We start from the raw sequence: 12,987 nt of genomic DNA on the forward strand, positions 1-12,987 counted from the left end.
CGCACTGGTCTGGCCGGCCGCGCTCCTGTTTAGCAGTTAAATAGCAATTAAATTACAGCGCATTCTGTTTTATCCAAATTGTTTGTTTTAAAACAAGTATTCCTTAGTTTAGTATCCGCACATTGTTTTAGTATACATTTTTTAAAACATATATTGTGGCAGTCATAAGGAGCACACACGATTGACTGTAAACACGTCTTTATTCCACGACTGCCGACAAATGGATCTATTCTGAACAAGGACAGAATAATGTCCGCCATAATATTTATTAAAAGAAAAATAAATAAAAGTCCGCGAGAGAGAAGCCCGACCCGAACCTGTTTTACTTCCGCATTCCTGTCGTTTTTGTCTGCAGCAGAAACTGCACGTGTGACCGCAAGTAGAGCTGCGCCGACTCTGCGCCGGAGCTGTCACTCTTAGCGGCTTTGCACGTGTGACCGCTCCACAAAATTTGCTCCGGTGTAAAATATATCGCAACAAAATATTTCGGTGCAGCGTCGGACCAAATGTGTGCCGTGTGAACAGGGCTAATGTGTCCCTATTAATGGTGCCATCTCTGACAAGCGGGCTTACACACTCCCATACAGCCGGGACGCATTGCTTCGATGGCAGCAAGAGGTTGGAGCGCAGCTTAACTAATCGAAAAAAAGTTATCGCTGAAACAAAAAAAAAATTATCGCTAGCACGACAATACAGTATGCGAGACAGAGTGGCGATGATGCAGAGCCAAAGAGCTCACGGGATAAATCCCATTGGTCAATGTCGCGCCGTGAACCAGTCATGTGATTTGTTTGAGTGGACAAGGCCTCTGAGTCGTGTCAGCTCTTTGTTCAGCATTAAAGGAAACCATCTCTCGCACATCAACATGTCACAACGCGTCTTTCCACTACATGAGTGCTGAAACGCCTATATTATTTTTTTTAATTTTGATTAATTTTTGAAAAAAAAACCCAAAACACTGAAGCCACAAAACTTGAAGCGTGAACTGGTGAGGAATCACTGTAAATGCTTGTCGTCATCATCTTCTTCTCGTTCTTCTCCTTCTTTTTCCTGTTTCACTGGCATATTAACAGCTCTTTGGTGCATGCCTCCACATACTGTACAGGGAGCGCAAAGTGTTTCCAATTATATTCAAGGGAAGCATCCGTGCTTGTATTCAGCCCCACAAAGAAACACATGAGACAGGTGGGGCGTGTTTCTGTCAGCAAAATGGGCGTCATTCAGTGACTGACTGAAAGGTCCATCGGTACTTGACCTGGTTCGTGATGATTACACTGACTAATGAAAAGCCACCTCTGTCAGTGCTTGGTCCATTTTTTTTCTGTTTTTTTAAGTTTCCCATCATTTGGCAATCATCAACAAAATGGGTGTCCCGTCAATACTGATGTACTTCATGATTTCAGGTCTTGCTGATAAGATAGGCAGACTACAAAATGGCATTCAAGAAAAATTCATAAAGCCATCAATTTAAGAACATTAATACAAAGTTTAATGCAGGACGGTAATAATTTCAGCGGTACAAAATATTCTTGATAGTGTTGTATTGGACAGAAGGATGAGTACATTCGGGTGTGCTTGAGAGGTGGGACTGATTCCCAATTGCGTCGTGTTTCTCATGAATGATGACATGATGCAGTAGAGTGCTGGTCTGGAGTCTCATATCAAGCGCTATAATCAGTGACAAGGGGTGATGTAGCTGTGCCTGAGGGCAAATTGTAACATTGGATAAAACAATCATGATAACTGGTAAAAAGGTATTGCTAATTAAAATAATAGTGGGGTTTTTGGCCTATGTGACAAATTACAAATGCAAACATAATATGCCCTGCAACTGACTGACGACCAGTTCAGCCCAAAGTCAGCTGGGATAGGTCCAGGATCCCCCCGCGACCCTGTTCAGGATCAGGAGTGTTGAAAATGGATGGGTGGAAAGATGAGTAATCACTCACACACACACTAACGCAAGAATACCCGGAAACAATTCATGCCAGCATGGGAAAAACATAAATACATGCAAGCAACACATTGAAGGCCTGAGCTGAAATTTGAACCCTGAAGATCAGAACTGTGAGGCAGACATGCTCACCATACGCCCAACACACTACATCAATATACAATCTTCCAAAAAAAAATCTATTATCTATTTCTACATATATCTATATCTACCAAACAACACAATCAATATTAACGAAGCCAAAAAATTGTTTCAGAAATGTTTTGTCTTAACATTCTAATCAAGTAAAAAAAAAAGTAAAATGATCAACACTTTTGATGATGATCAACTACATTGAGATTTTGATTTACATAGCACAACTACTATTTTTAAAACCCAGAATGCAGAACCGCAAAGCTCCTTTCATCAGATTGTGTAATATTTTTTAGCTACAGAGGCTGAAAACAGAGAAGGTTGTTCACTGACTTAAAATGAGTTTTGTAGTGCAGGACCGGCCATAAGTTTCCATAACATACAATTTAACATGTACTTTATGTTTCAGACGCCCCATTTTTTTTCCCTCTGTATGAAAAGTTCAGGGCCACCCTGTTTTTTTGTATGAGCAATTTTTGCTTATTCTTCCAGACGTCTACAGCTAATACTTTAAGAGCAGTTTGTGTTTGACACAGCCCGAGATCGTGGTTGTTGTGGGCTCTGGTTTGAGGAAGACGGGGAAGTATAACTGTTATGGTTGTGACTGTCACGTCGAGCAAGCCTCCTTCCATGCTCTTCTTTCATGAATAGCTCCACCATCAGGACCTTCTCTTTGTGTATTTTGAGGCTGATGTCCTTTGGTATTTCTGGGATCAACCAATCTATAAAGTCTCTCATGAGCATGACCACATTCTGCAAAGGTGGAAGGCAGCAAATAAGGAAAGATTAGAAACATGAGAAGTAAAGAGAAAGGACTCGTGATAAATGTTGTTGCGTTAGTCGAAGTCTCTGTCGGATTATTGACCTTGCTTTCTGTTGTGCCTCAAGTGTCATTTTCTAGACCTCTTGATATCATTCTGAGTCGCTTTCGTTTTTCATAGTTCCTTGTTTGTAAGCATTTTATTTATTTATTTTTTTGCTCTTGAATTATTTTTTCGCTTTATTGGACTCTTGCCATTTATTTTGTATTCTCTGTGTTCTTCCTTGTACCCTGCCTTTTGCAAGCGCTTTTAGTTTAAGTTTTTTTTTTTTTTCATGGCTCGTTTTATCCAGCGATTTCTGTTAGTACTTTGTCGGTATGCGTTTCTGTAAAATAAATTTTTTGGGTTATTGCAAGGCAATAATAATAATAATGGATAGGCTCCAGCACCCCCCGCGACCCTTGTGAGAAAATAAGCGGATCGGAAAATGGATGGATGGATGGATTATTATCGCAATTTGTCTGAGCCTGCATTTCTGAGATTGAAGATATTATTCAGTTCATTTCTGAACCTGACAGTGGAGGGAACGTGATGTCAAACAACACAGGGTCATGGAAATACAGCTCTGTTGAGCAGTGAAGTGATTCTCAACCAGTGTGCTGTGGCACATTATTGTGCCTTCAGAGAACATCAGGTGTGCCATGGAATACAGAGAGGCAATGGTGGACTTATTTATTACATACAATGCCCAAACTCAAATCGGGATTTGCATTATTAGCCTTCCTCCAATGGCGTTATGAACGGATGCTTTTTTGGAGGCGGGGGGTTGAGTGGGGAGTGTACTGGTGAAATGTCAGGACATAAGCGCTTTAAAAGGACCAGGATGGAGGTGGACAGAGGACAATTATTTTATCAATAAGGACGGAGGGACGATGATGGAAGGATCCCCAGGTTGCAGTTGGAGGACGGACCGTCATGTGCCCATCTCTGATTAACGTAATTTGGAAATGTCAAATTAAGTCACCATCCATCCAAATATCCATTTTCTACCGCTTATTTGGGGTCAGCCACAAATTCACCAAATTTTATTCACAAATTGATGTTACAGTCCAAAGTCTTGTCACAGTTTTAATCCTGTTAGATATGGCTCTCACTGTAAATTGGTTGGTTGATCCTAAAGCACAAAATGAGGCATTTTTACCAATCGCTCCAATATGCCCCGCCCCATCCAGTATAAAATATGTCGATGTAAGATTTAGTGCTCAATCAGTTCTGAAGATGTGGCATTCACCAATGTATAATTTTTCATCCTTACCGACAACAGCATGACGTCACTTTGTAAACAATGTGTTTTTATGTTTACTTATGGTTTTCCTTTACACTATAGTTTAGGAAGTGATGTTATGCACGTTGAAGAAATTCACAAATATAATGTAACATTTGCTGAAGTGCCTTCGTAAAGCAAAACTATAAATACATAAATACAAAACATTGAATGAGGGCCAGGATGTTTTAAGCATCATTTTTAGCATGATCTTGAAAACGATTCAATCGATTTTTGGTTATAGTGAATGCATAATCAAGTATTCACAAAATGAGTTCCTCATTATCATATATGTCATTACCTGAAAGACAACAACAAAAGCCAGGCGAACAGCAAGAATGGCCCAGAACTCCTTGGAGAAATCATATGGTGTGCTGGACCAGGGAGGGTCTCTGTAGTCCTTATACCTAATTCATACATTTAAAAAAAACATCTTAAAAAGATCTGTTAAAAGGTCACGTCTTTACTCGCTACGCCACATGGACGTCATGAGTCGTCATGAAGAATTAGCTAGCTGGAAAGCATAATCTTACCTGCACAGTTTTACTTTATGGCCTAGGATCATTGGCTGGTAAGGGTCTGTGCCAGGCTCAAAGTCACTCACGTTGAAGTAAGACAGAGAGTGATTGACAAAGCCGTGCATGGTGCCATCAGGACTGTACATGTACTGGTACACAAGCCGTGGGATGAAGTCAGATGTGAAGGCGATCACAAAGGCCTGGGAACCAAAAACTATGAATTACCACTATCTTTTAGAAATGAGGATGAGATGATGTGGACAACGTTCTTAGCTTGGAGCATGATTTGCAAGAGCATCTGTTGACTGGCTCGAAAACTCACATTTACTATCACAGCCACCTTGCTGAGTCCCCTTAATAGGTTGTACCAGATACCTAGAAACAAGAAACAAGGACCTTCATTAAGGAAATCATCTGGGCATCAGTCCTGGGAGGGCTATGGGGATGCTGTTGAGATTTCACTTGACCCTTTTCCACCGCGATTGCGCTAGTGCTAGTGCTAGTTCAAGGCCATTGTCCAGGTTAACACCAGTTCTTTCTTTTTCCGCCACAGAAATTGGCTCTTGTTCTAGCTCTGTTGCTTGAAATTGGTGCTTAAGATGGCCCCAATTATTTGTTGGGCCATACTCTGGCACCAACTATGTCAGGGGGCGGCATGCAGAGAACGGTGGGAGGGGTTATCATGACGATCGCAGGTGTAGAGGAATGACTCCCTGGGTACGCGCAGGTTTTGCACAAACTGTTGAGCGGTGAACTCCGGCACAATTTAGTCCCATGAGAAAAGCGATCACGGATGTGCCCAGATAGCATGCGATCTCCGACTCGCAGCCAGCCTTGTGATCATCGACAGTGATTAAGAAAGATATGAGCGTTTGCTGATTGCATGTCCCTGACTGTTATACTGTATACTGCAAGTGTAATCGATGCCATCTACACTCATATTTGGAACGTGGCAGGATGCCGGGGTACCCGCAGAAAACATACGCCAGCATGAAGAGAACCTGCAAATTCCACACAGGAAGAGAGTTGAGATTCTTTCCAAGAACCTTCTTGCCATTAATAAGAGCATTCATCCACTGTGAAGTGTTCCAATCAATAAATGAGTGTTCTATGTGGTACTTAGTAATTGGTGAGCTGTGGGCTGTGAAACTGGGGAGTAAGCAATTGGAAATATGCCAAAAGAAATGTGGTTGAATTAGCCTATTGTAATGAAATCAATGGTGTAAAGCTGGACTGCATTATAACACCGCTGGTGTTATGCCAGTTCGTAGCATGCAAGTGTCAAAATAGGATACTCAGTATTCTGCTGTTTCGTTCTACACCACTGCAAATGACAAACACAGAAATAACATGTACAATAAAACCTCGCTGGCTTTCTTTCTGTCGGCAGAATATTTGATTACTATCGTGTGTTGGATATCATTACGTTGCAATTGGCCAAAATTGTGTGGCTTAATATAAAGAATACACAATCGTTTCACTCTACCACATCGCCACTCAAATGTGCATCAGATTGATTTTCATCGGATCATCTCGAATCAGATGAGAATCACTTTCATTTGTGTTCATGAACACAGGGGTGGCTGCCACGTAAAAGCTTTTTACGAATAAAATGGTATTTGGTGAATGAGGTCTCATCTTTATCTTGTGTTTAGTGTTTATCAATGTTTTTGTCTCAGGAAGAACACCTACCAATGTTTTTGGCTCTCCCTGCAATCGGCCTTCGGAGCTCCATAACAAACTTTTTGGCATCCAGACGTATCTCAATGACGTTATTCAGAAGAGCAAAGAGTGGCGCCAGAGGAAACGAGGCCACAAAAAGAGTCACCATCCCAAATTGGATAACTACAGAAACATGAGACAGTCGTGCTTGTTATTCTGTTGAACATTTTTTAAAGCCTAAAAAATTCTTTACCGTCGAAGGTGAATTCAACAAGAAAACATCAATAATGTAAAACAGGGGCCCCCAACCTTTTTTGCCCCACGGACCGGTTTATGTCAGACAATATTTTCAGGGACCGGCATTTAAGGTGTGGTGGAAATAATACAACAAAATAATATGGTATGAGCTGCATGAAAACTGTGGTGTTTTCGAAATATAATAATAAACACAAGGAGCGTCTAATCTGGCCGCAACACTCCGATCGCTATGGCAATGTTTAATGCCTTCAAAATACGATACAACGCAAATTCAAAGTGCATGAAAATGACGACTCACCACAGCACCGAGCTTGATTTTCTGCAACCAGACGGTCCCATCTCGGGGTAATAGGAGACAATGACACCTCAAGTGTGTGGTTTATGTCCAGTCTACTTCGTAATTTTGTTTTCGTCGCCGTTGCTGCAGAAACCCCCCGCCTCACACAGGTAGGATGTCGGAAATAGCAACAGTGCTATTGTGGCGATCTCAGAGTATTCAGACATAACTTTAATCCAGTTGTCTCGAACGTACTTTTAAGGCCGCCGTCATTTGCGATCTCCAGCAGTTTTTTTACTCATTTTGCTAGCTCCTGTGTTTGTTTTGAAGTAATCGGTCACGTGACGGAGAAGCGTGGCTTGATGTGTGTCAAGTGTGACACAGACGGATGTAACGGAGAATCCGGTAGTTTTTCAAAATAAAACATCTTTCGTTTTCCGAAATAAATAAAACGGAATTAAGGCAAGTTCTTTCTGTGCGGCCCGGTACCAAATGCCCGGCGGACCGGTACCGGTCCGCGGACCGGCGGTTGGGGACCCCTGATGTAAAACATTTGGCAGGCATCAGATGTGAGAAACCAATATGATCATTGACAAATGATACGTAAAATATACGTATCATTACGTAAAAAAATATATATACATGGGTCATTCAATAAATAATCCTTAATCTTTCAGAATGAGGATTTGTAATCCAGATGGAAACTTAGTTTTTTGGGTTTTTTTCCACTGTAGATCCCAGCACTGTCACACATTTTTCCCATCTGTGCACAAGCTTCCACAAACTTTCATCGTCACTTTCAACTACTGTGAACCGCTGAGGCAGGTCAAGAAAGACATCAAGAACAAACGCAGGTGTCATCGGTCAGGAGTCATCTTGCATCATGACAACGCAAAGCCTCACACAGCAGCCCAAATGGTGCAGACCATCAACGCGCTGGGCTGGGAACTGCTCCCTCATCCTCCTTCCAGTCCAGACCTTGCCCCTTCAGACTTTCACCTGTTTGCTCCCTTAAAAGCGTTCAAGGGAGGCATGAAGTTTGAAAGTGACGATGAAGTCAAAAGTGTTGTGAGTGACTGGCTGAGACATCAGTCCAAAGATTTTGACACTGAGGGAATATGGAAGCTTGTGCACAGATGGGAAACGTGTGTGACAGTGCTGGGAGACTATGTTGATTTTTTTTTTTTTTAAAGTACCGGTAAACTTCTGTACTAGAAGTCCTTAAACTAAAAAAATCCACCCTATTTATTGAATGACCCTCGTATGTAGGGTAGATTTTTTTGACCAATTATTTTACATGAAGTCCTTTTAACAGTTTTTCTCCCCAACTCTGAGTCCTTCGGCAATGTTATTTTTGTGCTACCAAAACAGCTTGATCGCCCTTGCCCCATTTATTATATTATCCACGAGTATTTAAAAGTATCTTAGTGAGATTAAAAATAAATAATAACTTACTCATTTCCATGTACTCTGGGTTAAGACCAGCAAAAGGACAGAGGAAATGGTCCTTCTCGTGTTGCGGCAAGGTTTTGATCAGCTCTTCTTGTTGCTTTGAGTCCATCGCAGACTTTTTCTTATGTAGCATTTTTTTCAGCTTGCTACAGAAAAATGAAGAAAATGAAAGTATAGTTGTCCTCTGCGATATCGCAGTTTACCAATCAGAATCATGCTACATCGCAGACTTTTCATGGAAAGTTCAGGGAATCACTGCGTCCATTAAAAAATAGGTACATGAATGAAAACACCAGCACCAAGTTAATTGAAACGTTGTCTGTGTCACCATCTGTCAATGCGGAGACGGTTGATGAAATCCTGAATAAATTCATCTGGAAAATCTCACATGTGCTGCAATCTGTTGCTCCTATTTCAACTTGAGACAACCTTAAGCCCACATAAAACACCTTGGAGGTGCACTACCAGGATAATGACTTTGGAATCAAAATGCGAGCAGAGCATGAGTTGAGGAAAACTACAAACGCAATTCCAATGAAGTTGGGACGTTGTGTTAAACATAAATAAAAACAGAATAGAAGGATTTGTAAATCACGTTCAAACTGTATTTAAGTGAATACAAAATATATTTAATGTTCGAACCGATAAACTTAAAAGAAGGAGTCGTTCACAAGCAAACATGGGACCTCTTTGTGAAAATCGTCAATACTGTTTGAGGACAATGTTCCCCAATGTGAAATTGCAAAGAATTTAGAGTTTGTATCATTTGGTGATCATTAGGTGGCGCGATATGTATATCAGAATAGTATCGTATAAATGTCTTCAGAACATAATTTATATACATGTCAAGTTTGGAATTTTTTTGGGAGCATTTGCCAGGGAGTTATTAAGCATTTCCTTCTTTGTAGCCAAAGGAATATTAAACAAAAATGTTGATGAAAAAAAAAGTTTAGTATAGTTGACGTTTGAAGTCAATGGGATGAATCTTCTCGGACAAGGGTGTAAAAGAATGACCTCTGTAAATGAGCAAAAATGGGCCAAAATCAGAGTTTCAAGATTTTCGCTCACTTCCATTCACTTCTGTTCATTTTAGACGATAGCCGCAATAGACTTTGTTGTATGTCTCGGCATGCTACACGTGTCTGCCAATATCCGGAGGCCAAGGTAAAACGTACCGGGTTAGTTTTTTATTTTTCCGCTCTAGATGGTGCCATTCATATATCGTTTTGTTTTCATCGTTAATGACGACTTTAAAACATCAACATTTTTCACCAGGGCCAATGAGTGTGCAGTTTGGTGAGTTTTTGTTCATGTTTAGGTCCCCAAAACTGTGATTAATTTTGGTTAAAAAAATAATAATAACAATATAAATAATAATTTCGACAAAAACAATAGTGATTTGGAGCGGTCACCGCTCAGGCCCTAACTGTAGCTGACAGCAACGTAGCAACGTTGGGGTAATGCCAAGTGGAGACACTGGCACATCGAAATTGGAATTTAAAAAAAGATTAAGTACACTAAAAGCTATTTAAAAGAATATGACCTCAATCTAAATATGATGATGATGATGACAATCTGAAATCGATAAATAAATTGGGAATTTCTCCATTGTGAGACTAATCCAAGGATTTCTTAAGTGGCCAACGTTAACGGCATCTGAAAGGGAAATAAAAAATGTCCGTCTTCCTTCTGAGTTATGAATAGGGCTTCTGAGACTTTTTTTTAGGTCTTGGGCTGTTGCATCTGCCTCCAACTTTTGGTGGATCTTGTTGAAATGAACAACCGGAGCTGTTTCGTTTAAAAAAAAAAAAAAAAAAAAAAACTTGGATGTGGCGCAACTAAGCCATTTATTTTAAACCACACAGTAAACTCGTAAAATATTGATTTTTCTGTCAAGCATGACGTGTTCAAAGTTTCATACATTTTCAAGAATGTGAAGACCATCAAATCAGTCTCATATTTCTTGAGTTAGATAAGATAAGAAAACCTTTATTGTCTCACAATGGAGAAATTTTCAGTCAACAGCAGCAAAATTTCGTGGGAAGAAAGAAAAAAAAAGAAAAAAACATGAAGTATTTGCAAGCACAAATACTTGGGAAACAGGGCATCACCACGGCAACACCATTCAACAAAATAAAAACGACCATGATACCAGTTTTAAAATAAGTCCAAACAAATGAAAGTTTTTCCACTTACGGTATGCCAATCTCAAACAGGTTGTTTTGGATGAATTGCTTCCCAAGCATGGTGATACATAACTGGATGCATAATTCCATAAGACAGCCTGCATGGGCACACTGGAAAAACAGGACATGAAAACACTCAACTCGCCATGCGAAGTGCTACAGGTGTGTGTAACCAAATTTTATTTGAAAGTATTATTTTTTTGATTGAATCTGTCATGTTTTGGCTCTGTCTTTGTTTTGTTTTTGTGCACCAGCTGGAGTGGAGTGTGGGCCTCTTCAGCGCTGCACCTGTGTCTGGTTCCCAATAAAGTCGGAGTTTAAGTATTTAAGGATTGTTAAAATGGCTCGTCGCTGTCGGATTATTGACCTCGCTTGCTGTTATGATCAAGAGGTATATTCTAGACGTCCTGTTCACGTTCATAGGGGCTCCTGTTTCGATGGATTCTTGTTTTGCCAGTATTTTGGTTTTCTCGTTAACCTCATCTGATTAAAGTTTCGCGAATTTGGACGTTTGTCGTTTCGCTTTGTATATTTTCAAAATTCAAATTGACCTTGCCTTTTGCAATCTAATATCTAAGATTATGACTGGGTTCGTTGCTTAGATTCTCTTATCTTAGATTAAAATCTGTGAAGTATACAATTTACAATTTAAATAAAAAAGACCATGGTTACCTCTTCCATTCTGTATGATCCTACAACATACAAGTAGTTTCCTGGCCGCCCAACAAGCCTGTGGAACAAACAAATGTTTTACACACACACACACACACACACAGACACACACACACACACACACACACACACACACACACACACACACACACACAGAGTCAGAAGTATTTGCCCTCTTCTGAAATTATTACCGGTAGTGTTTTGCATTCTACACAACTTCGAAATCATCAATCAAAGGAAATTATCAGGAAAAAAATAAGCCGGAATTGAAATGGTGATTTTTATTTACAAAGCAAAAAAGAATTGTGAAAGCTACATGGCCCCGTGTGAAAGAGTACATTACTTGCCCCTCAAACCTAATAAGTGGTTGGGCCACCCCTCACAGCAACAACAGAAATCAGTTATTTTTTATTGTTATTTTTGCTCAGCAGTGGTTTGACAAGGTTCTGCCTGAACATCTCGCTTCTCAGGCCCATCCGCCCAGGTCTCTGCAGGTGTCAAACGTCCACCGACAGCCCAAAAATGCAGTCATTTTTTGGAACACTCTAACAGCAAGTCAGATCCATCCATCCATTTTCAACACTGCTTATCCTGAACAGGGTCACGGGGAGTTGGTGGAGCCTATCCCACCTGATTTCGGGAGGAAGGCAGACTACATACACCCTGAACTGGTCGCCAGTCATTCGCAGGTCACATATGCCATTATGCTATTCTTAAACTTTATTTATATTGGATTTCCAAAATGCTAAACAACTTGAATGACAAAAAGAGAAGACATACGTTTGTGTTTTGGTAAAATGCTGAACCTGGATATGGAAAGCAATTTTATTTTGCAAACAGACATGAAAAGCTATTTTATTTTGAAAGTAGTGAATGCATTTCCGGCTTGATGGTGGAGGTTTGAGGTCTGCAGAGATGTGAGGAAGAGTGATCAGAGAGGTGGGCTCTGCAGCCAGACTCTGGAGGAGATTTTCATCATGGAACTCTGCCATGGATGTCATTTTCACCCAATCTCTTCCTTATCAAGAACACTGACCTTAACTGAGATGAGGGAGGCTTGCAGTACTTTCAATGTTATCCTGGGTTCTTTTGTGACCTCCTGGATGAGTCGTTGCTGTGCTCTTGCAGTAATTTTTATTTCATGTTTTCTGCAATTGTGGATAAATGGTCTAACCATGGTGCACAAGATTCCGAAAGCTTTAGCGCCTCAGGCAGATTGATACAAATCAATTACGTTATTTTTTTTCTCGTACACTGTTGTGTTTGGATTATGGTATTTTTGTTGCGGGTTTTTGAGATTTTTGGGCCCTATCTGTCGGACATGGTTTCGTTAGTGGGACAGCATTTCATGCAGCCATTTTCAACCATTTGCACTCACGGTCACGATCGACTGTTCTCTTAACCTGCCATGCATGTTTTTGGAATGTGGGTGAAAACCGGAGTACCCAGACAAAACCCACGCAGGCAAGGTGAGTACATGCAAACTCCACACAGGACGGCCAGAGTCGGAATTGAACCCTGCACCTCTCCACTGTGAGGCGGATCTGCTAACCAGTCAATCACCATGCCGCGACTTTTTTTTTTTCCTTTATAATTAAAATCACCATTTAAAAACACTTTATGTTTAGTTGGGTTGTCTGATATTTACATTTGTTTGATGATCATTAAAAAGTGGAAATTATGCAAAAAAAATTTGAGAGAAGAGGGCAAATATTTGAAACGATATATATATATATATATATATATATATAGCTGTGAAAGGTCCTAAACTGAAGACACCTCGAGGGGAAA

The 12,987-nt window shown here is 40.4% G+C and overlaps 1 protein-coding gene across 4 annotated transcripts in view; it reads right to left on the bottom strand.

Moving 5' to 3' along the window:
- Window positions 1-2,540: 2,540 nt before the first annotated feature.
- Window positions 2,541-12,987, bottom strand: part of ano1a (anoctamin 1, calcium activated chloride channel a) — a 60,831-nt gene continuing 50,384 nt past the window's right edge. For all 4 annotated transcript variants that reach the window (XM_019857817.1, XM_019857818.1, XM_019857816.1 and 1 more), the window contains 8 exons: window positions 11,197-11,254; window positions 10,535-10,635; window positions 8,342-8,484; window positions 6,382-6,534; window positions 5,012-5,064; window positions 4,705-4,889; window positions 4,473-4,578; window positions 2,541-2,839 (listed from right to left, as the gene is read on the bottom strand). In XM_019857817.1, the coding sequence (XP_019713376.1) occupies window positions 2,597-2,839; window positions 4,473-4,578; window positions 4,705-4,889; window positions 5,012-5,064; window positions 6,382-6,534; window positions 8,342-8,484; window positions 10,535-10,635; window positions 11,197-11,254 (1,042 nt within the window). In that variant the 3' untranslated portion in view covers window positions 2,541-2,596. The remainder of the gene's footprint in view (window positions 2,840-4,472; window positions 4,579-4,704; window positions 4,890-5,011; window positions 5,065-6,381; window positions 6,535-8,341; window positions 8,485-10,534; window positions 10,636-11,196; window positions 11,255-12,987) is intronic.

The sequence above is a fragment of the Hippocampus comes genome, unplaced genomic scaffold (genome assembly GCF_001891065.2).
Source record: "Hippocampus comes isolate QL1 unplaced genomic scaffold, H_comes_QL1_v1.1 scaffold154, whole genome shotgun sequence".
Lineage (NCBI taxonomy): Eukaryota > Metazoa > Chordata > Actinopteri > Syngnathiformes > Syngnathidae > Hippocampus > Hippocampus comes.